General features: G+C 31.4%; 2 protein-coding genes and 1 pseudogene across 2 annotated transcripts; 2 read left to right on the plus strand and 1 right to left on the minus strand.

The window, feature by feature from the left end:
- Positions 1–1396: 1396 nt before the first annotated feature.
- LOC145048492 (vesicle-associated membrane protein 722-like) lies at positions 1397–3548 on the plus strand. Its single transcript, XM_078997000.1, has 5 exons — positions 1397–1702; positions 2559–2700; positions 2773–2893; positions 2986–3048; positions 3154–3548. Exons 1-5 carry the CDS (start codon positions 1513–1515, stop codon positions 3301–3303), a joined length of 666 nt encoding a protein of 221 aa, XP_078853126.1. The 5' UTR covers positions 1397–1512; the 3' UTR covers positions 3304–3548.
- Positions 3549–14096: 10548 nt separating this feature from the next.
- On the minus strand, positions 14097–20573 carry LOC144998547 (protein SULFUR DEFICIENCY-INDUCED 1-like). The gene is made up of 4 exons (XM_078958293.1): positions 20315–20573; positions 19373–19585; positions 19010–19165; positions 14097–14586 (listed from the first exon to the last, which is right to left on the minus strand). The coding sequence occupies exons 1-4, from the start codon at positions 20411–20413 to the stop codon at positions 14173–14175; spliced, it is 882 nt and encodes a 293-aa protein (XP_078814419.1). The 5' UTR covers positions 20414–20573; the 3' UTR covers positions 14097–14172.
- Positions 16150–18031, plus strand: LOC144996958 (uncharacterized; annotated as a pseudogene).
- Positions 20574–25605: the final 5032 nt, after the last annotated feature.

A 25605-nucleotide genomic window follows, 5' to 3' on the forward strand; every position in this document is an offset into this window, starting at 1 on the left:
CTCACTAAGCTTTGTGCTTACGGTTTTCAGTTTTGGTTTCAGGTACTTTATTTTCAAAGGAAAGGAGCCGGCTCGATCGCAGCGCATCACACTATGTTTTCCGCACATGAGATCCTTGGGGATTACGCTCTGATATGGTTTCATGATACTGTGTTTTTTTTATTACTGTCACTTGGGTCTTGACATGAGACTTTATTATGAATGTTTTTATACTGATGGTTTTATGTAATAACATAAATAAAAATGAAATTTTTGGCCTGTATTTTTGGGATGTTACACCAATATTAATTAAATAATATGATCTCTCTTTTAATATATTATTCATATAATATATTAATAAATCATAATCAACATCTTTCTCCATAATTTATCCAGTCAAGTTGCTTTGGCGAAGGCACCCCAAAAGGACCATGCTACTATGGAGTCAAGTACATACCAATTATAGTTATGAGCTTAGACACCTAATCCAACAAACAACTGAAGAGTGCACTTAAGAAGAATTGACATTGTAACCAACGCTTCAATGGACCTAGGATGAGCAATCACCTTGCAAATGGCTGCTTTCAAAGCATGAAAGAAAGCTATATGATAGTTATGAGAGATGCTTTTAACAGTGGTAATAAGTAGCTTAAACACACGATCAAGAAGCTGGGCATCCAACAACAACCCCTCACTGAGGCCGGCCTCTGGTTCATTGGGAGGCGACTTTTGAATACTAACAATATGTTCACTCATGTCATCAACCCCATCATTAAATTTAACAAGATCATCTGAATCGTGGCACAAACAATTCAATGCATGTAGACTCATGCAATCCCCATATATACAATGACAAAACGCCTTTAATGTTGCTGTCACTAACATAAACAATCCGTGGTCTAAAGAAATAGCCTCTCGCAACATTGCTCTACATTCGTCCGTAGGGAGGTGCAAGTTCTTGAGATGTTATCGCCTACTTCACCGTTCAGGCAACAATGAAACCTTGAAAAGGACGCGACCAAGTTCTGCACAAAAATGTAGGATGCTATTGTTTAAGTTCTTTTTCTTGGTTGCATAACCGAGCTTCCAACTCTGATGTAGTTTGGAATGTTTGTCTTTTAAATCCTTTGTAATTAGTGTTTTTTTAGCTCTTTGCTAAAATAGCTTTTATACATATGAAATTGCAGCTGTTCAAAAAAGAAATTGTTCATGCTTCAATCTCGAATTTGTTACTTTCTAAAAAATAATTCCTTACTGATATTGTGGTTTTTTAATTAGTTAAACCAGAAATAAAAGCAGTTTCACCGAACAAGTCTTTTTTCAAACCGACGGATTCAAAGAAACTGAGCGTGGCATTCCTGTTATTTCCGATGCAATCAAGCCCTTTTTTATAAACCACAACGTAATTTCTATTCTACGGAAACCCCCCAACCTCAACCCTTTTTCTCTGAGTAGTCCCCTTCAACTTTCTCTCTCTATAAACTCCTTCCCCATCTCTCTCGCTCAAACCCACGCACTTCATTCATCGGAGGGATGGGACAGCAGTCGTTGATCTACAGTTTCGTCGCCAGAGGGACGGTGATTCTCTCCGAGTACACGGAGTTCACCGGAAATTTCACTAGCATCGCTGCACAGTGTCTCCAGAAGCTTCCTGCTACGAACAACAAGTTCACCTACAACTGCGATGGTCACACCTTCAACTACCTTGTTGCAGATGGATTCAGTGAGTCCGATCTGTTCTATCCTTTTTGTTATTCTGAAAAACGTTTTCTCGATCTGATCGTATTTACGAAAATTGATGATTTATTATTTTGAAATCTTACTCGATTTGAATTTTACATGTCTTATTGTATTACTCTTTGTGGCGATTGAACTTATTTATCTTAACTTGGTCGATACTAGATTTTTGCAAGGATTAGTTTGATTTATGTTGGACTAGGTTGACTATGCATCATACATACTAGATTCAAAAGTGATTTATGCAGGTTTACATGATCGTTCCTAGTCTGATTTGCCTTTTGTTGATGAACTTAATGTCTTTGATGATATTTTTTTAATTATTATTATTATTTTTTTTGCTGATGGGTGCGGGTTATCTTAGATTTGGATCTTAATCAATCGCCTAGAGTTTTATTTATTTATTTATTTTATCAAACTCCAAAGCTAGAACCCCATTGTATCCGTTCTATGCAAAGATAAATTGTGGATATATGCTAGTTATGATGTAGTATGTGAACTTTAGTCCAGATTGTATTGCTAGGCTAAGTTGTGAGGTAGTGGTTCTTCATTTCCGTTTACTCCGTTTGCTTTATATAGTATTTGTTTTAATGAATGATACATGGGGTAAAATCTTAGTAACAAGCTCATGCTAGATTGCTATTTGCTAGTTAGTTTGCTATTAACAGTAACAACTTAATTTGTTGATGTTTGTAGTTTAATATGAATGTAATTCCCCTGTTTGAGGTCCCTTTTAGATTTTAGTTTTATCAACTATTATATTAGGAATGTGGGTTGCTTCATTTATTTTTCTCAACACTGGTTGACTAACTCTATGTTTAACATGTGATTGAATTATGAAGCATACTGTGTTGTGGCGGTTGAATCGGTTGGTAGACAGGTTCCCATGGCTTTTCTTGAGCGAGCAAAGGAGGATTTCACTAAGAAATATGGAGGTGGGAAAGCTGCTACAGCTGTTGCTAATAGCCTCAACAAAGAATTCGGGTAATTCTCCATTTTGCTTTCATTCTCTAATCTCTAATATCCCTCTTCTTCCACTAATATCCTTGTCTTCAGTCCAAAGCTGAAGGAACAGATGCAGTATTGTGTAGACCATCCAGAAGAGATCAGCAAGCTTGCAAAAGTCAAAGCCCAGGTTTCAGAAGTCAAGGGTGTGATGATGGAAAACATTGAGAAGGTAGTCAAACTTATTACCCCTTTGTGATGTGTTGCATCATCATCATCATCATCATCATCATCATTATTGTTTGTAACATTTTGAATGTGTAGGTTCTTGACCGTGGAGAAAAGATTGAGCTTCTGGTGGATAAAACAGAGAACCTTCGCTCTCAGGTCTGTAAATGGAAATCTATGCACATTTTACATATCCTATTAGAAATTTATACTTTCATGTATTTATAATAAGAAGAAAACTGAAAGTGGAATGGTATTATACAGGCACAAGACTTTAGGACGCAAGGGACACAGATAAGGAGGAAGATGTGGTTGCAGAACATGAAGATAAAACTGATAGTTCTTGGAATCATCATTGCATTGATTCTCATTATAGTTCTATCTGCTTGTGGGGGATTCAACTGTGGAAAGTAAAACATCATCTTATCATCTTTGGTTTGGGGATTTAGGAATGGTAAAAGGTAAAAAGTCTCTCATTCTCTTTCATCAGCTTTGTCATCCCATGTTTATTTTGTTTGTTTGCCATTGATTTTCTTTTTCTTTTTCTTTTTGTTTGTTAGTTTTTTTTTTGGACACAAAGCCTATCTTTTGAGCTTTTTATATTTGTGATATATAGTGGTTGTATAGTTTTGTACCTTTTAAGAACCATTTGAATTTCACATCCACGTCTTCATCTTCATCTTCATCTTACTAGGGATAAAACATTTTGATTGCTTGTTTTTGTGTTTTTAACGCTTTCTTTCTTTTCATATTATTAGTTTTTTGCTTTTTAATTGAAAACACGTCACGACTACTAACTACACTTGACATGCATCCTGTGTTTTTGCTGTTTTAGACGTTACATGCTTCTTATTACATCTGTTTCATAGAAAAACCACATTAACTACACTAGGTGCGTTTTTTTTTTTTTTTTTTTTTTTTTTTTTTTTTTTTTTTTTAAATTACCTACAATTGGTATTCTTTGTCAACTCATGAAAAGTCTTCTTTTAAGAAAATATTAAAATTGAATGATACAACCGACCTTACATGCTAACTATGGGTGATTGCTAACCATGATGTAATATTTAATCAAATGAAAGTATGTATTATTGATGTCAACTTAGGCTTCGCATTACTTGAGATTTTGACATACATTCGAACAAAAAGATCCAAGAAATTTATACGACTTATATGTAAAGCAGTTATTTAATCATAGAGTAAGTTACAGTTTTGGTTCCTGTAGTTTGGTTAGATTTGCATTTTCAGTCTAAATTTTAAAATTTTGACTAGATGTATTTCTATGGTTTAAAGAAATTACATTGTATTTTGTGAGAGAGAGAGAGAGGGGTTCACGTGAGACCATATTATTTTGTAAGACATAGGAATACAATCCTAACAATTCATTTTGAAAATAAAAAATATCTTCAAAATGCAAAAGAAATGAATTTTTGATTTTTGTAAAAAACATTATTTTCATCATTTTTTTTTATAAAAAAATCAGTTTTTTCAAAATATACATGAAATATTTTAATAGAATATTATATTATATAACAAATCTAAAAATTCAAATAGAATATTAGAATATATATATATATATATATATATATATATATATATATATATATATATATATATATATATATATATATATTAGCAAAATATTAGAATATTCTAATATTCTAAAAATCTGATTTAATTATTTATAATATAATATTTTATTAGAATATTTCACTCATATTTCAAAAAACGATAATTTTATTTATTTATATTTATTTTTAGATAAATTAAATAACAAAAATAATATTAAAAAAAGAAATTTTTTTTATTTTTCCTTTTATTTTGCATTATATATATATATATATATATATATATATATATATATATATATATATATATATATATATATATATATATATATATATATATATATATAATTTCTTGATCTCCAAGATGAGTGTTAGGATCATGTCATATCTCATAAAATTAGCATAGTCTTTTATATATATATATATATATAAAAGAAAAACAAAAATATAGAAGTAAGGGTAAAATGATATTTTTGAACAATGCAATTTCTTTAAACTACAAGGCTGGATTTTGTCAAAATTTGAAAGGTTGTACTGAAAATGCAAATCTAACCAAATTACATGGACCAAAACTATAATTTACTCTTAATCAATTGAATGTATTATTAATGTCAACTTAGGCTTCGTAATACTTAAGGTTTTGACATACATTTGAACAAAAAGATCCAAGAAATATGTACGTAGAACAATTATTTAATATAGTCTTATTTAGTCTTAACCAACTTATATGTAAAACAATTATATAATCAAATGAATGTATTATTAATGTCAACTTAGGCTTCGTGTTACTTAAGGTTTTGACATACTTTTGAAGAAAAAGATCCAAGAAATTTATATAACATTATATGTAAAACAATTATTTTAATTAGTCTTAGGCACTTGAGTTTTCTTACTTCACTTCTAGTTGTATAATAACTTTTTACCTTTTGAAATAAAGCCAAAACCGTAGTTGATATGGATTGGTTACATTATAATATATTTGAAACAATGTTAGGATTTATATGGAAGTTTTACACGCTAAACGGAAAAAAGCCATAAAATTTTCTTTGTTTGATTTTGATCATAACTTTTATGCAGAGTTATTATTTTAGACTATTTAACCAGGTTCATAGTTAACTCTGTTATCTTTCCTGCAAAATTGGTCCCTGTGGTTAACTTTCTCATCTCTCATCGCCACAACAACTTGCAACTTGAAAATCGACCCCCTAAACCCTCGCTAAGCCACAAATTGAGGTCTCCACTACTGTGTTCGCCCCATCATTGTGACCATAACCCAACCAACCTTGCTATCTCTAGCTCTGTCGAATAACCTCGCTGTCGAAAACTCACCCTCACTAGAAAATGGTTGTTACAACCTCCACCAACCCTTCATTCTGCCAATCGCCATCACCTTTCTACTCCAAATCGTTATCACCTTTCTCCACTACCCTTCCATTCTCCAGATCATTATCACCTTTCTACTTCTCTCCCCATCATAGACAAACTCATGTCCTCAATTTCAAAGTCATATCATCGGAAAAGTCTTGCCAAATAATCCTATTCTTGTCGGAAAATCTCAAAATCAGTTGTGAACTACAGACCTGTGGTGTAAGTTGAAAACTTTTTAGACCTGTGTAATTTTTTGCAAACTACAAGGATCAAATTTGGATTTTAAACCCACTTTGTAAGAAAGATGACATAGTTAACAATGAAATTGATTAACTGGGATAGAGTGATAACTCTTCGTAAAAGTTGTGGCCAAAACCAACAAAAAAAAAAAAGCTTTTTCTAATTACGCGTGTAAAACTTGAGACTTTTATGGTATAAGTCCAACAACGTTATTATATAAGTATTAAGTTTTAGTTTTGTTCCATTGTAAAACTTTATACAACTATATAGATAATTGAGGTAGAGTTGCACAAAAAATTGGTCACGAACTAGATCCGGATAAAGACGAGACCGAACTAGTTTAAAATGAGATGAACCAAAGAAAAAAAGATTAGACCTATAAAAAAGACCATACTAGAAAAAAAAAAGACCAAGACAATCCGGGGCCAGAAACACGGACCGTATGGGGACTGACAAAAGACTGATCAGAGACCAATTTCAAAAAAGATCGATAAACAAAGTTGTAAGCATATCATTTTTTGTGTTAATTATATAAGTTTTAACCACACATTATCTATATTTTTTTCTTGGGTAAATTACACAAATGGTCCCTATGGTTTTGGTTTGTCTGTGCACTTGGTCCCTATAACGAATTCTTAACTCGCACCATCCCTAAATTTATTTTTGTTACGATTTTGGTCCCTAATCAAGACTAAGTTACACTTACTGTATTTCTTTTTCCTTTTTAATATTCTTGATTTAGTAAAAAAATTAATAAAATATGTAGGTCCCCACCACCTTTGTTCTTTTTTCCCTTCCCTACAATCTTCGACCAATATAACCGACCACAATCTCTGACAAATATCACCGGCCATCGTCTCTAGACAATAACTCCAACAACTAGACAATAACTCCAACAACTAGAAAAATCCCATACCCACCATCTCCAACCACTAGAAAAAAGAATCCGACAAAAAGAAAAATACAAAGAAAAACACATTGCCCACCCATCGTTGGAGATACCTGCGTTTTTCCCCACCCATCCCCGGTGATACCTTCATTTTTTTTACCACCCATCCCAGGTGATACCTACGCTTTTTCCTACCTATCACTAAAGATACCAAAGTTTTTTCCCACCATCACCGGAGATCGAAAAACACCAACATCAAAGGTGTTCTACCCATTATCGGAGATCTGAAGCCTTTTTTTTTTAAACCAACATAGGCTAGATGAGAGACAAGGGAGCCCCGAAACCAACTTTAGAGGTGTTCTACCCATTAGGGGTTTTCTTTGATTATACCGGAAAGATGAAAAGAAAGACACACACACACATACGAGTGGTGTGGGGAACGAGAGGCCATGGTGAGAGAGTACTGTGAGGACCAGACATTTTCCGGGAAGATAGGGGAACGAGAGGAAGGTTGGCCGATGATCAGAGAGTTCAGTGAAAATGAGATAAGTATATTGATTTTGGGTGAATGTGGAAGGGATAAGGGGTTGGGTGGGACCATATATTTTCTTAAATATCTTTCATTAATAAAATATAGAAAAAAAATATACCAAGGTAATATGGTCATTTCAAATCAATTAGAGACCAAAATGGAAACAAAAGTTTTCATCAGGGACCAAGTGCACAGACAACCCAAAACCACATGGACCATTCGTGTAATTTATCATTTTTTCTTTTACTAAACTTAAGTGTATCATCTTTAATAAATATTAATTTGTTATGAAATATTAGTTTGTGAATGACCATTGGATTCTCCATTTCTCCCATAACTCCCCATCATTATTTAGCATTAGTAACAACCATTTCAATGTGTTTCATTTCTCCCATAACTCCCCATCATTATTTAGCATTAGTAACAACCATTTCAATGTGTTTTATGAATGTAATAATACACCATCATAATGTGCATTCATATCATAGCTCATCTTTCATCTTATTTGGATAGTATAAATAGTGAGCCATATGTATTAAGCACTTGATGATTTCATCACAAGTATTGGAATAAAAGTTCTCTATACTCTTATGTCTTTCTTTACTCTATAATTTATCTTGTTATTTGATCATATTTTATAACACGTTATCAGCACGACTCTACCATAGAGATCTAACTCCTTATTGTTCTTGTAATTTTCAGGTATGTATTTTTTTATAATTTTACATGTACAATGCTTACAACTTATTTTATGGAATTTCTTAACTAACAACTCCTTACATTACAAGTCTTTATTTTGATTTCTATTTTCATTATGGAAAACAATGCTAGAGAAAACTTTCTCTAGTTTTCATACTACTAACATGCTCCTGCAGTAGCAATATCATGAGAAATGTTTAAAATAAATATGAATTAATCTCATGTCTTCTTGTGGTTAAAAAAACAATGAGTTATTGATGAAAAATTATCAATCAATCCCGACCGGTTCTAGTACATTCCCTGAAGTGAATGCAACTCATATAATCATAATAGTTAAGAGTCTAACCGAGGTCGTGGAGGTTATCATAATTATCATAAAAATAACAAGATTACAAGTAACCACCAGAAGTTGGAAAACAACAAAAATCCACATCCTAATGATAAAAGTGGTCAAGGCAAAAAAAAAAAAAAAAAGTTGAAAATGTTTGTCACTAATGTGGAATGACCAATCATTGGTCTTGTATCGCTTACCAAAACATTTTGTTGATCTTTATCAAGCTTCTCTAAAATATAAAGAAAAATATTAAAACCAATTTTATTCAAAGTGATATTCATGAAGATCAACCAGAAATGACACATTTGGATGTTGTCGATTTTCTTGTCTACCCCGAAGGGACAAGTGGTGATATGGATGGAAATTTATCAGAATAATGTATAGTTTTGTTTCATGACATTTATTATGTTTTTATGTCATATTCGTTTCATGAGAAATGATCTCGTCACAATCTTCCCAGATTAATAAAATATGAATTTATTTCTCTAAGTCGAATGTTTCTTATGTTTTATTTATTTATTGAAAAGAAACATGGATATTCGCAAAAGAAATAATGAAGATATATTTCTTGAGGACAATGCAATAACACATAGCATTTTTAATAATGAAAAATATTTTGCTTACTTATCAATTAAAGAAGCAAATGTTAATATAATAACAGGTAATGCAAAAATGATTGAAGGCTCCGGAAGAGCGAATATAATATTACAACAAGGGACACTAATTATAAATTAGTGATGCATTATTTTCCTCTAAATCACCAAGATTGAAGGCTCCGGAAGAGCGAATATAGTATTACCACAAGTGACAATAATTACAATTGATGATGCATTATTTTCATTAAAATCATCAAGAAATTTATTAAGTTTTAAGGATATTCGGTCCAACGGATATCATGTTGAAACAACCAATGATGGTGGTAAAGAGTATCTCAATATTAGAAAAATGATATCGGGTAAGAAAAATCTTTTGGAAAAATTACTCGTATTGTCCTCCGGATTGTATTATACAAATATTAGAATGATTGGATCTCATGTTATTGAAAATAAAAGGTATAATAACATCTACAAAGTTTGGCATGACCGGTTGGGCCATCCCAGATTAGTTATGATGCGCAAAATAATTGAAAGTTCAAGTGGACATTCCTTGAAAAACCAGAAGATTTTTCAAGCTAATGAATTGTCTTGTGTTGCATGTTCTCAAGGAAAATTAATTTCCCGTCCATCATTGAATAAAGTTGGGTATGAAAGTCCTAGTTTTTTTAGAAAGAATTCAAGGGGATATATGTGGACCAATTCATCCACCATGTGGACCATTTAGATATTTTATGGTCTTAATTGACGCGTCAACTAGATGGTCACACGTGTGCTTGTTATCTAGCCGTAATCTCGCTTTCGCAAGATTACTAGCACAAATAATCTGCCTAAGGGCACATTTTCTCGATTACCCAATTATGGAAATTTGACTTGACAATGTTGGAGAATTTACATCATAAGCTTTTAATGATTATTCCATGTCGATTAGGACAACTATTGAACATCGTGTTGCATATGTTCATACACAAAATGGTTTAGCTGAGTTGTTAATCAAACGCCTTCAATTAATTGCAAGACCATTACTAATGCATTCTAAACTTCCTACATCGACATGGGGACATGCAATTTTACATGCAACATCACTTATATGCATAATGACAACTAGTTATCATGAGTTCTCCCCTATTCAACTGGTTTGCAGTCAGTAACCAATTATTTACCATCCAAGGATGTTTGGATGTATAATTTATGTACCCATTTCTCCACCTCACTTCACAAAAATGGGTCCTCAAGAAGAATGAAAATTTATGTTTGATATGAATCTCCATCTATAGTAAAATATTTAAAATCATCAATTGGAGATTTATTTACAGCTATATTTGATGATTATTATTTTGATGAATCATATTTTCCAACATTAGGGGGAGAAATAAAGAAGCTGGAAAATAAAATCTCTTGAAAGGAATTGTCACTTTCATTTTTAGATCCTTGTTCAAGTCAATGTGAACTTGAAATAAAAAAGATAATTCATTTACAAAATGTAGCAAATCAATTTCCAGAAGCATTTACTGACCCTAAGTGGGTAACAAAGTCTCATGTACCAGCTATACTTACTCAAGTTAGAATTGATATCCCAGAAGGAAAAAAAATACAACTACAAATGAATCTTAGGCACGCCTGAAGCGTGGAAGATCAGTAGGTTCCAAAGATAAAAATCATCGAAATGAAATGAAGCAAATATAATTGATGGTCCAAAAGAGAAAACATAGTCTTTTGAAAAGATTAATGAAGCTCCAGAAGAGCCCAATGACATAACAAAAGAAACTGAGGTACCTGAAAAAAAAATGAAAATAATGAGATCTCAATAAATTATTTCATGACAAAAAATAAGATGGATGTCGACGATAATTTTTCATATCATGTTCCGTGCGCGATTATAAAGAAAATGAGGATCTTGAATCTAAATCTATTGAGTAATGTATGAATAGAAAATATTGGCTAAAATGGAAAGATGAAATAAATAAAGAGCTTAATTCTATTACTCAACGAAAAGTTTTTGGACCTGTAGTCCGTACACCAAACAGAGTAAGAACAGTGGGACACGAATGGGTATTTGTGCGCAAAAGAAACGAGAAAAATGAAGTTGTGAGATATAAAGCAATACTTGTTGCACAAGGTTTTACCCCAAGACCTGAAATTGATTATGAAGAAACATACTCTCCTGTGGTTGATGCAATTACATTCCGTTATCTAATAAGTCTAGTAACACATGAAAAATTTGAGATGCGTCTGATGGATGTAGTTACCGCCTATTTATATGGTTCACTTGAGAATGATATTTATACGAAAATCCCAGAAGGGTTTAAGGTGCCAGAAGCACAAACTCCTAATTCTCGTGAAGTATATTCGGTAAAATTAAATAAATCTTTGTATGGATTGAAACAATCTGGCCGGATGTGGTTCAATTGTTTAAGTACGTTTCTTTTAAAAGAGGGCTATAAAAATGATCCATTAAGCCTATGTGTATTCATAAAAAGATCCGGATCAGAATTTGTGATAATTGCTGTTTACGTAGATGATTTGAACATAATTGGAACTTCTGGAGAATTGGAAAATGACACTTCTTGTTTGAAAGAAAAATTTGAAATGAAATATCTTGGTAAAACGAAATTTTGTTTGGGTCTTCAAATTGAGCACACCAAAAATGGAGTTTTTGTACATCAATTTAGTTATCTAGAAAAGGTGCTTAAAAAGTTTTATATGGATAACTCACATCCATTGAGTACCCCGATGGTAGTAAGGCATTTAGATGCCAAAAAGGACCAGTTTCGGCCTTGTGAAAAACATGAAAAACTTCTTGGTCCCGAAGTACCATATCTTAGTGCTATTGGTGCATTGATGTATCTTGCTAATAATACGAGACCTGATATATCTTTTGCTGTAAACTTATTAGCAAGATATAGTTCTTGCCCAACAAGAAGACATTGGAATGGAGTCAAAAACATTCTTCGATATCTTCGAGATGTTGGATATTTGTCTGATCCACACAAAGCTCGATCCCAAATAGAGATTATAGCAATTCATGAGGCAAGCCGTGAATGTATTTGGTTAAGAAATTTAACTCATCACATTCGTGAGAGTTGTGGTCTAACTTCTAACAGGGACGCTCCAACCATACTATATAAAGATAATGCGGCTTGTATAGCCCAATTCAAGGAAGAGTTTATCAAAGGAGACAGAACCAAACATATATCACCAAAGTTTTTTTTAGTCATGATCTTCAAAAAGAGCGTGACATCAACATCCAAAAAAATTTCAATCAAGTAACAACTTGGCAGATTTGTTCACTAAAGTGCTCCCTACATTCAAATTTGAAAACATGGTACGAAATATTGGAATGCGACGCTTTAAGGAAATCAAGTGATGTGATGATCAGGGGGAGTTGGAAACATATTGTACTCTTTTCCTTAGCTATGTTTTTCCCACTGAGTTTTCTTAGTAAGGTTTTTAACGAGGCAATTGTTCCAAATATCTATTATTAATCATGTACTCTTTTTCCTTAATAAATGGTTTTTCCCATGAGGTTTTACCTATTAAGGTTTTAACGAGGCATGATACAATCGTCATTCAAGGGGGAGTGTTATGAAATATTAGTTTGTGAATGACCATTGGATTCTCTATTTCTCCCATAACTCCCCATCATTATTTAGCATTAGTAACAAACATTTCAATGTGTTTTACGAATGTAATAATACACCATCATAATGTGCATTCATATCATAGCTCATCTTTCATCTTATTTGGATAGTATAAATAGTGAGCCATATGTATTAAGCACTTGATGATTTCATCACAAGTATTGGAATAAAAGTTCTCTCTACTCTTATGTCTTTCTTTACTCTATAATTTATCTTGTTATTTGATCATATTTTATAACATAATTTATTATTTTGGTGTTAACACATATTTGTTAACGGAAACGAAACCCAAAAACCAAAAAATATCAAAGCCGGAGGAAGAAATTGAATACCGAACCAATAAAGACATACGAAAAGACTGTGAGATTGAACCAAAAAACACAAACCTCAGACCGTTTGGGATATGTCTAAAAAATACTAAACCGTTATGAGACGGACCACAAAAAGACCGTCATGAGACTGACCACAAGCAATAAGACTCCTAGCTACAACATGCAAACACGGCTTAACTAAAAAAAATATATTCATTTAACATTACCAGCTTTCCCCATTTTGTTGTAGTCCCTCAAGTTGTGTTTGCAATGAGTGAATCCCTACTTTCTTTGTTTAGTTCAAATATAGATAAATTTTGCCTACAAGCGGTTCAATGTTATTATCTTTGAATAAACTTAGGTGTTGATTAATTGTCATGGTTTTTTAAGTTTTAATAGGAATAGGGCATGTTCGGCAAAGATCATAATAGATATAGGGTGTGTTCGTCAAAGAAAAAAAAAATTTACTTGATGAAAAGTCATTTTTTTTTAATCTTACTTACAAAAGTGCTATTTTCTTACAAATAACTTAATGGATATAAGACGTGTTTGGCAAAACTAGCTGGTAGCGGGTGACGAGTAATGGATAACGTTTTGTTAAACGTTACGTGAGATAACTTTTAGATTTGGAACGTTTTGTTTAAACTAAACGCTAAAAATTTGTAATGTCAAAAGGAACTTTTTGTTCAAAACAAAACGTTTTGTCAAACGCTAGAAGCTCTCAAACGCTCCGCACAAAACACGCATATAATAACAAAAATAAACCACATGCACATTTATATATTAATTACAAGTTTTCTTGTTCATTATCCACGAAGTGAAATGTGTATCGAGTTGTTTCTAAGAGCAAAATTTATAAAAATAAATAAATAACAATATACTTTACTCTCAACATGCATATACATAATTCATTTTATTCTATTATCCATAATAATAACATACTTACATTTATTTACACATTGGCTTAACCAAACAAACGTTTCTTTTATTACAAATGTTTTTTTTAATGAAATGTTTATTAAATGAATTCTCACACAACGATACACACAATCATGCCCAATTATATCACCTCAACAAAATTCAAAAAGAATAAAAGAAAAAATCTAAAATTCTAACAAGCTAATTGATCCCTAAATTTCTCAATTTCTTCAAATATAGGCAACCTTTTTGATTTATAAGGAGCCCATTCGTTTATTAGTATTTCAAGCCCATCAAGAAAGTCATCATCTAGATCCAAGCTCAGATGATTCTCCGGTGAACCAGAAGGCGGTTGCCGCCATGTCTCCAACTCGGACAACAGTTGTTGAGCCCGGGCACAAGCCTTGGTGTAGTCAGCTCCGGGAAACCTACCGCTAAGAATGTCAAAGAGGATGAGTCGGGCCTCTTTGACACGGGCCTGTTTCATTAGACAGAGGCCCAAGTTACAGGCCTTGTTTGCATCAGGGTCGATCATTTGGGCTTTTTTGTACACAACCTCTGCTGCTATGAAGTTTGATTTTTGCATATAGACCCATCCCAAATTACCCTGTTAACGGTTTACCCACCCCAAAAATCTAAAATGTCATTAGCTCGTTCTATTAGAGCATCGTATTTATATTTGTTTTTATTACAATATTATATCTTTTTTCTATAAATGCATTGTATGTCGTATGTGGAAAAATCTATTCAATTACACGATAATATTTTTATTTCTTTTTTATTGGGATAAAATGCTTAAAAAGATGCAACAAATATATAAGACAGAAATGTAGGTAGGATTTTATAAAAAATAAATCAATTGGAGTATGTTAGTGTTTTATGCATTATCCTAAATAATATGAATGCCAAAACTACCATTATAATCTAATTTGTGAATAAAGCAATTTAAGAGATTGTGTTAATTTGAATACACTTTAGAGTTTAGACGTCTTTTGACCCAGTTTCTTTTAGCAAAAAGTGTATACCGCATGCATCCTTATATTATTATTATTATTATTATTATTATTATTATTATTATTATTATTATTATTTTTAATTTACACATATCAATATATTTTTCCACTTATAAATATATCTTGTACAAAAATCATCGTTAATAGCACTACAAACAATAATTTATACTATAGCTCCAAATATTATTTATATAACATAATATAAGATAAAATATACAACATAAAATTACTAAGTTGACTTGTAAAAATGTGTATGGTTTAATTATAATTACATATCTGGATTAGATAATGATAACTTAAAAGGACATGAACTAAGTTCAAATATGAAACAATAAGATAGGGAAACAATATGTTTAGATAGAAATTAGTTTAGAGTTACTGCATAGTTCCACGTTATATATATATATATATATATATATATATATATATATATATATATATATATATATATATATATATATATATATATATATATATATATATATATATATATATATATATATATATATATACCCCTTAAGAGTATATAAACTTAAATACAAAATTCATCATACTACGTCGTTTTGTATTATATATACATTGTAATTGTCAAACCTTTTTATAATTTAACTTCTAATTTGATTTTACTTTCAAGATTTTTATAAATTTTACATTTATCTTTCTCTTACATAATTTTTATTTTCAACTATAATATATAACCTAGTAGGTGTTAGACAAAAAGATGTGACGTAAGAGTAAGTTAATAATGAAATTTCGAAAATCTTGAAAGTAAATAAAGTTAGAGATTGAAGTTTAAGAACATTATAATGAATATATCAAACAAAACGATCTATTATAGTGGGTTTGGGTACCTAAGCTTTTATATATATATATATATATATATATATATATATATATATATATATATATATATATGTATATATATCTCTTTACTAACTTATAAAAAAAATCCTACTATTTCTATAAATAGATCCAATAAAATAATAATATTTTTTAAGACGTTCAACTCTCTAAGCGTAAAGTACAACTAATCATAAATAAAATAATATTAAATTTTAATCTGATTACCTTTGAAATCTTATCTCTTCCAAAAGTTTGACCTGATCTCTTTAATCCCCGGTTTGAGTCAATGTTTATTCCTAAAATCTAGGCAAATATCTATCCATTGGCACACCATTCTCTCTATTGTTTGTTATTCCTAAAATTTAACCCCAACCTCAACCCACCTACGATCAACAATTAATAACATGAATCTCTCTGTTAATGGCCACCAAATTTAGTCATCCTCTTCACGATCATCATCAAATTTAGCAATGAAAGGTGGGTTTTCTGCACCCGGTGATTACATCTACTTCAAGTCCCAAGTCCCTCTCCGCAAGATCCCAGTAAGTTTTTCTGGTCATAGATTTCGTCGATCTTTCACTTGATTATACATCTATTGACTTACCCAATTCGATAAATCAATGGTTTGGTTGGTATCAATTGTTACTTTCATTATGTCTAAACCGTATTTACAGTTTCAATTCAACATCAATCGTTCGATGTTTACTCTCAATGAACCTAAAATTATTGAGATTCACATTAAAATGGAGCTATACTTCAACTTTTGAGATTAAATTGGCTAATTTGTAGCTTCCGATTGGTGTATTACTTACAAGCATAAAGCATTAATCTTTATAGCAAGTTCTATAAACAGAAAAAATGTTGATATTAGATTTTACATCCAAATTGATATAAGAATAACATATATGGACATTAATTTTGACATAAGTTTTACAGATTTGCACAAAATAATAGAGATATTATGAATCCTGGAACTGCTGGAACAGCAAATGTTTACTACAAAAAAATCATGACACTCTCCATGAAGGTAACAACAACTTTAACATTGTTAAAGACAAAAACCAAGTTGAATGATTCTTTTTCATAACAAAGTTTTCAGAAATCTTTTTTTTTTTTTTGTTTTGTTTCTTTTTCAGGGTTATCGAGTGATTTCTGTTGATATTCCTCGTGTTTGGAACAATCAATAATGGGTTCAAGCATTTGAGAATTTTTTAGATGTTATTGATGTCCACCATGTAAGATTATCCGATTCCATTTTTAATGTTATTGTTATTTATTTATGTAATGAATCTTTTTTTTAACATACATCTTTATGGAACATCACTTGGTGGATTTTTAGCACTACTTTTTGCTCAACATAGGCCAAGAAGAGTAAAGTCTTTGATCCTTTCAAATGCATTTTTTGGATACAAAATATATCTTAACTGCAATGCCTTGGGCCTGTGTGTACGTATCATAAAAAAGGACACTTTCTATATACAATGATACACAAAAGTGTTTTTTTTGGACTGAATGAACTGTGAGTAAATGACTATTTTACCCTTATGTAACATTGTTAGTTAGACCCCTTCTTTCCCGTTGAAACAATATGTTATAACAGGAATCCCAAATGGTCCACATGAACCATTTATTGTTGATTCTGTGGACTTTGTTGTTACACAGGTGAGTTTTATAAACAGACATACTGAATTATTTCCTAATAATTTGAAAAAGAAAATCAATAGTTTAAAGTAATTATGTCGTAATAAGTATGTTAAAAATATAAAACCTGCAGGTTGAGACCTTGGGGGGATTTGGCTTCCAGATTGACTTTAATAAGTGATGTTGCATCAGTGTGACCTCTTCTTCTTTCGGATTCTCTAATCACTATAATGGATGTAAGCTTCCATAACTCATAATCATATTAAAAACAGGAACCTAAACTTATCCCACCTAAGGAAATGTTAGATTTACACTTGCTGACTTAACACTTTGCTGTTGTATTAATGAAATCGGAAACCAATTTTTACTTTAGAGCTATATTACTAATAAGCATGAATTATGTTTCATGTCATTGTTAGAGAGCTCAAGGAATGTTTATCCATATCTGTAAAACATATGTTCTTGTGAATCATTTTTTTAATTTTTTAATTAATTTGTTTAATAGATAATATTGTTTTGCAGGTAGAAGTGAAGATGCTACTGATATCATCATAGACTCATAGTACTACTTCTAACATTGCTTTCTATTGGAAGGGTATGGATCTTGCTATGTTGGCAAAAGGGGGGCTTAAGGAAGGGGTGTTAATTTAGGTTTCTTGGGATATTTATCTATTTTAAGCTGATGGGTATGGGCTGGAAAACGACATTGAGGAGGCTAAGTTGGCCAGCCTCAACTCCATACTCCATGGAGACTATTGGATCACTGCCCCCTCTAATGTCAGGCCGAATTATGTTGGAGTGATGACGCAAGCAAGGCAAGGCATATCTAAAGTTTGTATTTTATTGAAAGGTGTTGTTATTTATTATCTTTTTTTATTATTTTTCCAATAATACCTTTTGTTAGATACATATTATTTGATTCATTACTTTATTTAGTTATTACTTGTTAGTTTTGTTGTTTTTTTCTTCATATTTGTATTTCTCCAATTATTATTTTATGAAAGTCAATATCGTGCATGAAATAATGTATTAAAATATAGGCTTAGATATAAAAAGAAAAGTATAAAATATTACATTATGAATAAAATTCTTGTGATGGATGCTAGAGAAAAGAAAGGTATAAGCAAGTCAATTCGTATGGATGTGTCCTAATTTCTAAAATGAAGTACTATAAACGTATACTACACACCAAAATATTTATTTTCTTTTGTATTACGAGGGTTACATTGATTTGTTGTTGTAAAACCGATCGATAACAATATGCATATGTTTTGTGTTACTTGAAATCTAACATGTTTATGTATAGAACTTATTGCCGAATGAAAAACTATTTTTCGCCGCCGCTTTGCGCGGGTCTACGGCTAGTATATATATATATATATATATATATATATATATATATATATATATATATATATATATATATATATATATATATATATATATATATATATATAAGAATAGTAGGGCTGGGGTTTTAAGGGATAAACCACAAAAAACTAATAAAGCATTAAAGATAGAAGAAATATATACCAGAATCTTTGCAGTTTCTTGTTTAATAGAGACTTGAAATTTCTTGCCATGGGATCGAGCAGATTTTGTAGGTTTTCCATTAAAAGCTTCTCCTCTATAAATCACCCTAAGCTTTTGCTTCAATAACCCTATTTCTTCATCGAATCTACCACATTTCTGTTAGTAGATTTTATTAATTCTTTCACATATATCAGCATTCAATAAATCAATCAACCTATGAATTATTTTCTTCTTAATTAATTATCACTTGATTGCGGGACCAGGTATGAAGAGATAGTTAATGAGCCATGTGTGGGTTTAAAATTTTAATTGCAAATGCATGGGAGGTAGGTACTGTGTGCATGAAAAGGTTGTACGTAGTACCTTGTATAAGTCGATCAGGAGATTATCAAGAGATGGCTGCGAATGTTTGGAGCAAATGCATCTGAAGGACTTAATGGCTTCAATGGCTTCTTCAGTTCTATCCAACTGCTTCATAACAACAACCATGTCTTTTAATGCACTATCCACTCTATCTCCTCCATTTATCGCCTTCCAAAACCATACGATTGCCCCCTCTGGATCTTTTTCTACCAGCTGTACTTCATTATATATTTTCAAACCAAAAAGTAATTTATAACTTTTTAAATATATACGATGCTTGAGTTGAAAACTATGGGTTATCATTCTGTATTTTTGTTATAATCCATAGTTAGGGTTCCAAATTTCATTTGATTTATAGTTTTAGATTAAAAATTTGAACGCCTGATTAATTAACTATAGGTTATCATTCTTGGTTAAAAACGTCGGGATCCCTAAGCAACAATCTATCAATTCGAAAGAAAATAATATCGGCTGGAAAAGGATTGCTAAAAGCCATGTAACTAAGGTCAAAACAATCAATTCTCGAATCGGGAAATTAATGCTAAGAATGTATTCAACATGATAAAACTGTGATTATGGAATAAGTTATTTTTCATATACTATGGACTTTTCCTCAAGTTCAGCTCTCAACATGATTTGATCGTTTGATTAAAATGGTTCTTCAAGTTAATTGAGCATAGTTGGGATCGACACAATTTAAATACGTAGTGTACATGAGTACTATATCAAACAAGCGATTTTTCATGAACCGAGGATCAATTTCCTCAGATTCAGCGGGATATTTGATCATTTTCGAAATCCAATCCTTCAATTTTGCTCGTTCGAAATAAAAATCACAACTCAAAAGGATTCCAAAAATGAGTTGAATCTGTATAATTTAACAGTTACGATGAATGTGTTTTTCAGATTTATTTATAAAGTATATATGCGGGGAAGAAGAACCTGAGTGTATTTAGCTTTAACATATGGACCATCTCCAGAAGGAACTTTATGAAGAACATGAAAGCCATCTTCTTCTTTCTTTCTGCAACTTGTTTCCATCTCTCTTTTTCTCTCGAGAAAAATACAGAAAATTATGAATTATCATACAGGGAGGGAGGTGGGGATGGGGAAGCGAATGAATCTTGATGCAATTTCGACCAAATACCTTTATGACTTTTCTCTATATGAATAGGTTAAGCTCCATCTGAATAGACTTGTCTACCCCATTGCCTTGGCATAAGGTAAACGACTGTAATAGTAGAATTAAGATCTGGTTGCGAGTCTTGGGTTTGAATTTGGGTTTACGCTTCGGTTTGACCAATTTAAGGCGACTGTAATAGTAGAATTAAGATCTGGTTGCGAGTCTTGGGTTTGAATTTGGGTTTACGCTTCGGTTTGACCAATTTAAGGCATGAAATCCTGGTGAAACGACTCATCTTGGTTTATATTTATTGATATTGATATTGATATTTTTTTTGAAACGACAAATCTAACCTACTCCTAAACTACACCTTAAATCCACCTATGTCCACGACGGGACTTGAACCCTCAACCTCAAGTAGGGAGGGCAACACCGGATACCTGCTGGGCTACAAGCCCTTTGGTTTGATATTGATATTGATATTGATATTGATATTGATTGTACCTGTAAAACCGCTACAAAGAGATTTGGTTTCCCGGGTTGAACCGATTTATATATAAAAAGTAACAAATAATAAAATTAGAGTAATATAAATGAGAAATTTTAACAAATGACCAAAGGAAAGAGGGTATTTGAAGTTGAACATTTTAACCACGAAAAAAGGAGTTTTGTTGAATGACCATGACTTCGGCAGAGGAGCCTCTACAGAAACCTTCTGAGGAATGTGAATAACAATGATAAATTGAGGTGATATGGGATAAGAAAAATAAATGTCTTTTTCATACTTTCACATAAGCGGCTCTACGGAAATGGTGTTGTCTTTGCAGATCATTAATCTCTCCGAGGAAATGGGAATCAATTCTACAGGTTCACAGAGGACTCAATAGTTCCGCAGAAAGGTCCTCTGCGAATTTGTTCTTCAGTTAGATAACTCTGAGGAACTATTCTTCACAGCACCCATGGAAAAAATATGGAGTTGCTAGCTGTTTCTTATCAATTGAACTAAGATACACTCTAAAGACCATATAATGGATGCAATAACACATTTATAAATCAAATAACAAATAATACGACTGATTCAGACTTTCGCAACAACCCAATTAGAATCTGTTTTTTTGTGAATTTACAAAAATACCCCTAAAACCTCAATTCCTCAGTGAGGGTTGAATTCTAAGGCTTACGTAGAGCCCTCTCTGCGGAAGTCATGATCATTTTACAAAACTCCATTTTTCATTGTTAAAATGTTCAAACACCCCGTTCCATTTGATCATTTGATGAAATTTCTCTGTAGTTTTTGGTATGGCCACTTTGCAAAGATGATCGAACCACAAATTCAAATGAATTCGTTAAGATAGAACCATTAAGAGCTCTCATGTGCCTTGTACATGAGAGTATTTTTTCTTTCATATAATACATCTATTTCCCTTTTTAAGATTAAGAACATTTTGGTCCGGTACCACCACCAATGTCTAAATTCAAACAAAAACCATATCCAAACACAAATCCAAAGGAAAACTGTTTAGAAATCTACAAATGAAGACAAGCATGATCATGTGTTATTTACTGAAACCAAGAAATTGAAACTTGATTAATATGGTGGACTCAAACCATACACACAATTGTCTATACATAAACCTACAGTGTCCATAGAAACAAATGAACACAATGGTATGTAAATAAAGATGTTTTAAAACCTTTATTATGTATTACAAAAGATAGTTATTGTAATTTCATAACCTCAAAACACAAATTATACCATTCATTACAAACTTATAAAACACAAACAAATATTCGAAAAAACATAAATTGACCCAACATTATCTTAAAAAAAACCAAAACATGAGTCATTATTTATGATTCATAAGATATATATCCTTACATGAAATTGCGTAAGCATACAATACAACAACCGAACACATGAGGCTATTATTTTCATGACTTATAGCATAACATTAACGAAAAAGTACCTCCACCAATAACTATCTTACTCTACTATCTATCACCACAACTTTATTATTTTCTTAGCCTCATCATTTTCACCGGACCTTCGCCACTAAAGTGCCCCTCACCACCAAATTGTCTTTACCACCCAATTGTCATTCTTCGTCAAACTGTCCATATACAACAATAACTTTTAAAATTGTTAAATAATTGATTACAATATTCTCACACGAATCACTCGAGAATTGTTAGAATCTTCATCACCCGATGATCCTTTTAAGATACAATATTAATAGGCTAATGTTTGATAAAACTTCAAATACTAAAAGAGAACACAAATGTTCTTAAGAAATATTTGGATTGGTTATTTTATCGTTATGATTCTCACTGAATTGAAAATTAGATTTGAGAAAATAAAATATTTGAATCTATTTTAGGGGTTTTGTGTGATGGATTAGGGTATTTTCTCTATTTGATGACGAACTATTGTTTTTAATCTAGAACTTCTTTGACAAATGGTGATAAATATGATATTGATAGAAAATATTTACTTATGTGTTTGGTCTATCATATGGTACAAAAAAGGGTCTTATTTTTTTTCATCTCATTTTGTGCATGGAAAACCTATAGACAACCCATTTATGCATATTAGATAAGACACTCAAATGACTAGACGACCTGATACTCATGCGTCTAACAAAGAGGATGAGATGAAAGAGAAACTTCTGGTGAAGCGGACCATTAGACCGTACAATATTTTTGAAGGACAAATAATGTTTGCATGATGTTTTCCCGGGATTAAGTTTTATTAAGGGTTTTGGTTTTTTAGGTATTAACTTTGATTTTTCACAATCTTTTAGAAGATTGGTGAGATGAGGGCTAGTTGTCCGGTCAAAAACTAGAAATGTGATTTTTCTAATATACAATTTTTTTTTTAAGATACAGAAGTTCAGTGCATCTTAATGTTATCCTCACAGGCCACGTCGACTTATTTGCACGGTATGAAATATTTTGGTGAGGATATGCAATGTTTGTTGGGTTTTCTACACATCAATACATTGTAACAAGACAGTAGAAACAATGAAAATTTACCTAAATGTATGTGCACCCTAGCATCAATACATTCTAACAAGGCAACAGAAGCAATCAAAATTTACCTAAGTGTACTTGCACCATAGAATCTAGGTTTTACTAGTTATAACAACCTATTTTAAAATTGTAAATTTATTAAGAAAGACATATACTAACCTCTTGTGTAGTTTGATCTTGATCTTCTCAAACCTTTCTTATCCCTTCTTGATCCAACCATGCTTCTTGGATGAGAGGAACAAAAGTAGAATCCTCTTAATAGAATCACACCTAATAACTCCAAATAGAGAACCAAAAGAATTAGGGGAGGATCAAATTTCTTCAAACCCTAGGAAGAGTTAAGAAATTTGTCCCATAGAAAGAATGGGATGAAGTTGGCAAAATTTCAAACCTAAGTGCAAGAATGAATGAAACCTCTAGTACCCTATTTATAACCTCAAAGCTCTTGCTAAGTTTTATCTCTCATCCCATGCAGGATGAAGATATAATTCAAAATCTTCTCCCTCCAATATATTGGATGGAGAATTTCAAATCCTTCTAACCCTTTAAGGGTTCAAGAATATTTCAATTAGTCAATATTTTAACTAATTAATATTCACCCTTTAGAATTAATTAATTCCTGATTAATTCCAAAATAACGTCTGATTAATTTATTAAACATAGTAAATGTATAAACTTATTTTCTTCTTATGTCTGTTTCTTTTAATTCATCATTTGTGTCTTGAGAGCAACCTAAAATAATTCTGTTATTATTTTAAAATATTACTAATAATTAATGACCTTGAACACTATTTCTAACAATATTAGTTATAATATTTTTTTTTCTGCAACTTACCGTAAAAATTCAAAAATGTGTAACTGCAAATTCTTATTACATTGCATATTATCATTATACTTTAAATCCGCCATGCAAGTTGGAAATACATGTCATAAAATTTGATGTCAAGTTTTATAGAAATGAAAGAAATAATAATAAAGTTTGATTATAATAGAACAAAAGTTAAACTGAATTGTTAAAAACATAATTTAAGATAGCTAATTAAAATAATATGAAATTTCAGTGCTTTGATGATATTATCCTTATTTTTTTTTATCATACTACAACTATACAGATATTCAATTTCCTTATATATATGATTTTCCTTATTTTTTTTTATCATGTTGCAACTATACTGGTTTTTAGTGATATTTGATCTACTTGTTATAAAATATCTCAAAACAAAATTATTAGATAATATTACATTAGTATATAATATTATTCTCACTTTCCTTATATATGTTTGATATAGTTTTCATATTTCAGTACCCGTATCAAAATATTTAGGTCCATGTGTTCATTTGCACTTAGATTATTGTTTATTGTTCTTTTTTGCTGATTTTGAATCGTTACACTTGGAGACTTAGAATGTGTTTGACAAAAGTAACTGCTAGTGGGTAGCGGATAAGTGTAGCAGGAAGCTGTAACTTTTATTTGTTATATGAATGTTTGTCAAAAGAAGCTGAAAACTTTTGAGATATATAAAATTACATAAAAGGACAGTTGATTAAAAATAAATAAATAAATATATAAATATATTTTTAAGAGTAATTATGAAAATTAATTTCAAAAGCTCAGTAACATTTTGTTAAACGCTACATGAAGTAGCATTTAGATTTGAAACATTTTGTTTAAACTAAAAGTTAAACGCTTGTACTACCAAACGAAACTTTTTGTTTAAACCAGAACGTTTTATCAAAAACTAAAAGCTAAAAACTTCTAAACGCTTCCAAAAAAATTGCAGCTTTTTAGGTTTAGTAAGAAACGTGGTTAGCATTTTGTTAAATTTGTATGATCACGGTTGTCAAACATCGGATTGGACCAAAAGCATTGAAACATGCATTTATCACATTTAGTGGCTGTTTGTTTTTTGTGTGAAGATCTGCGCAACCACTTTTGTCTGCGCCGCACAGACAACGCGCAGACATATGCCCTCGCAGATTGATTGTTTTTTGGAAGTGCGCAGATCAGAAAACATCTGCATAAGGTCTTCCTGGCGCAGACATGAACCACTCTTCAAAGGTCTTCAACCTCATTTTAACC

This window comes from Lactuca saligna, chromosome 5 (genome assembly GCF_052625555.1).
Source record: "Lactuca saligna cultivar CGN05327 chromosome 5, ASM5262555v1, whole genome shotgun sequence".
Classification (NCBI taxonomy): domain Eukaryota; kingdom Viridiplantae; phylum Streptophyta; class Magnoliopsida; order Asterales; family Asteraceae; genus Lactuca; species Lactuca saligna.

Excerpts from the sequence above, each read along its gene's own strand:
- LOC145048492 (XM_078997000.1), top strand. The coding sequence starts at position 1,513 with ATGGGACAGCAGTCGTTGATCTACAGTTTCGTCGCCAGAGGGACGGTG. Across the intron at positions 1,703-2,558 it reads CCTTGTTGCAGATGGATTCA|CATACTGTGTTGTGGCGGTT; the intron begins GTGAGTCCGATC and ends TGAATTATGAAG. Across the intron at positions 2,701-2,772 it reads AGCCTCAACAAAGAATTCGG|TCCAAAGCTGAAGGAACAGA; the intron begins GTAATTCTCCAT and ends CCTTGTCTTCAG.
- LOC144998547 (XM_078958293.1), bottom strand. The coding sequence starts at position 20,413 with ATGGAAACAAGTTGCAGAAAGAAAGAAGAAGATGGCTTTCATGTTCTT. Across the intron at positions 19,166-19,372 it reads TCCTGATCGACTTATACAAG|AAATGTGGTAGATTCGATGA; the intron begins GTACTACGTACA and ends ATCTACTAACAG. Across the intron at positions 14,587-19,009 it reads AAGAAACTGCAAAGATTCTG|GGTAATTTGGGATGGGTCTA; the intron begins GTATATATTTCT and ends AACCGTTAACAG.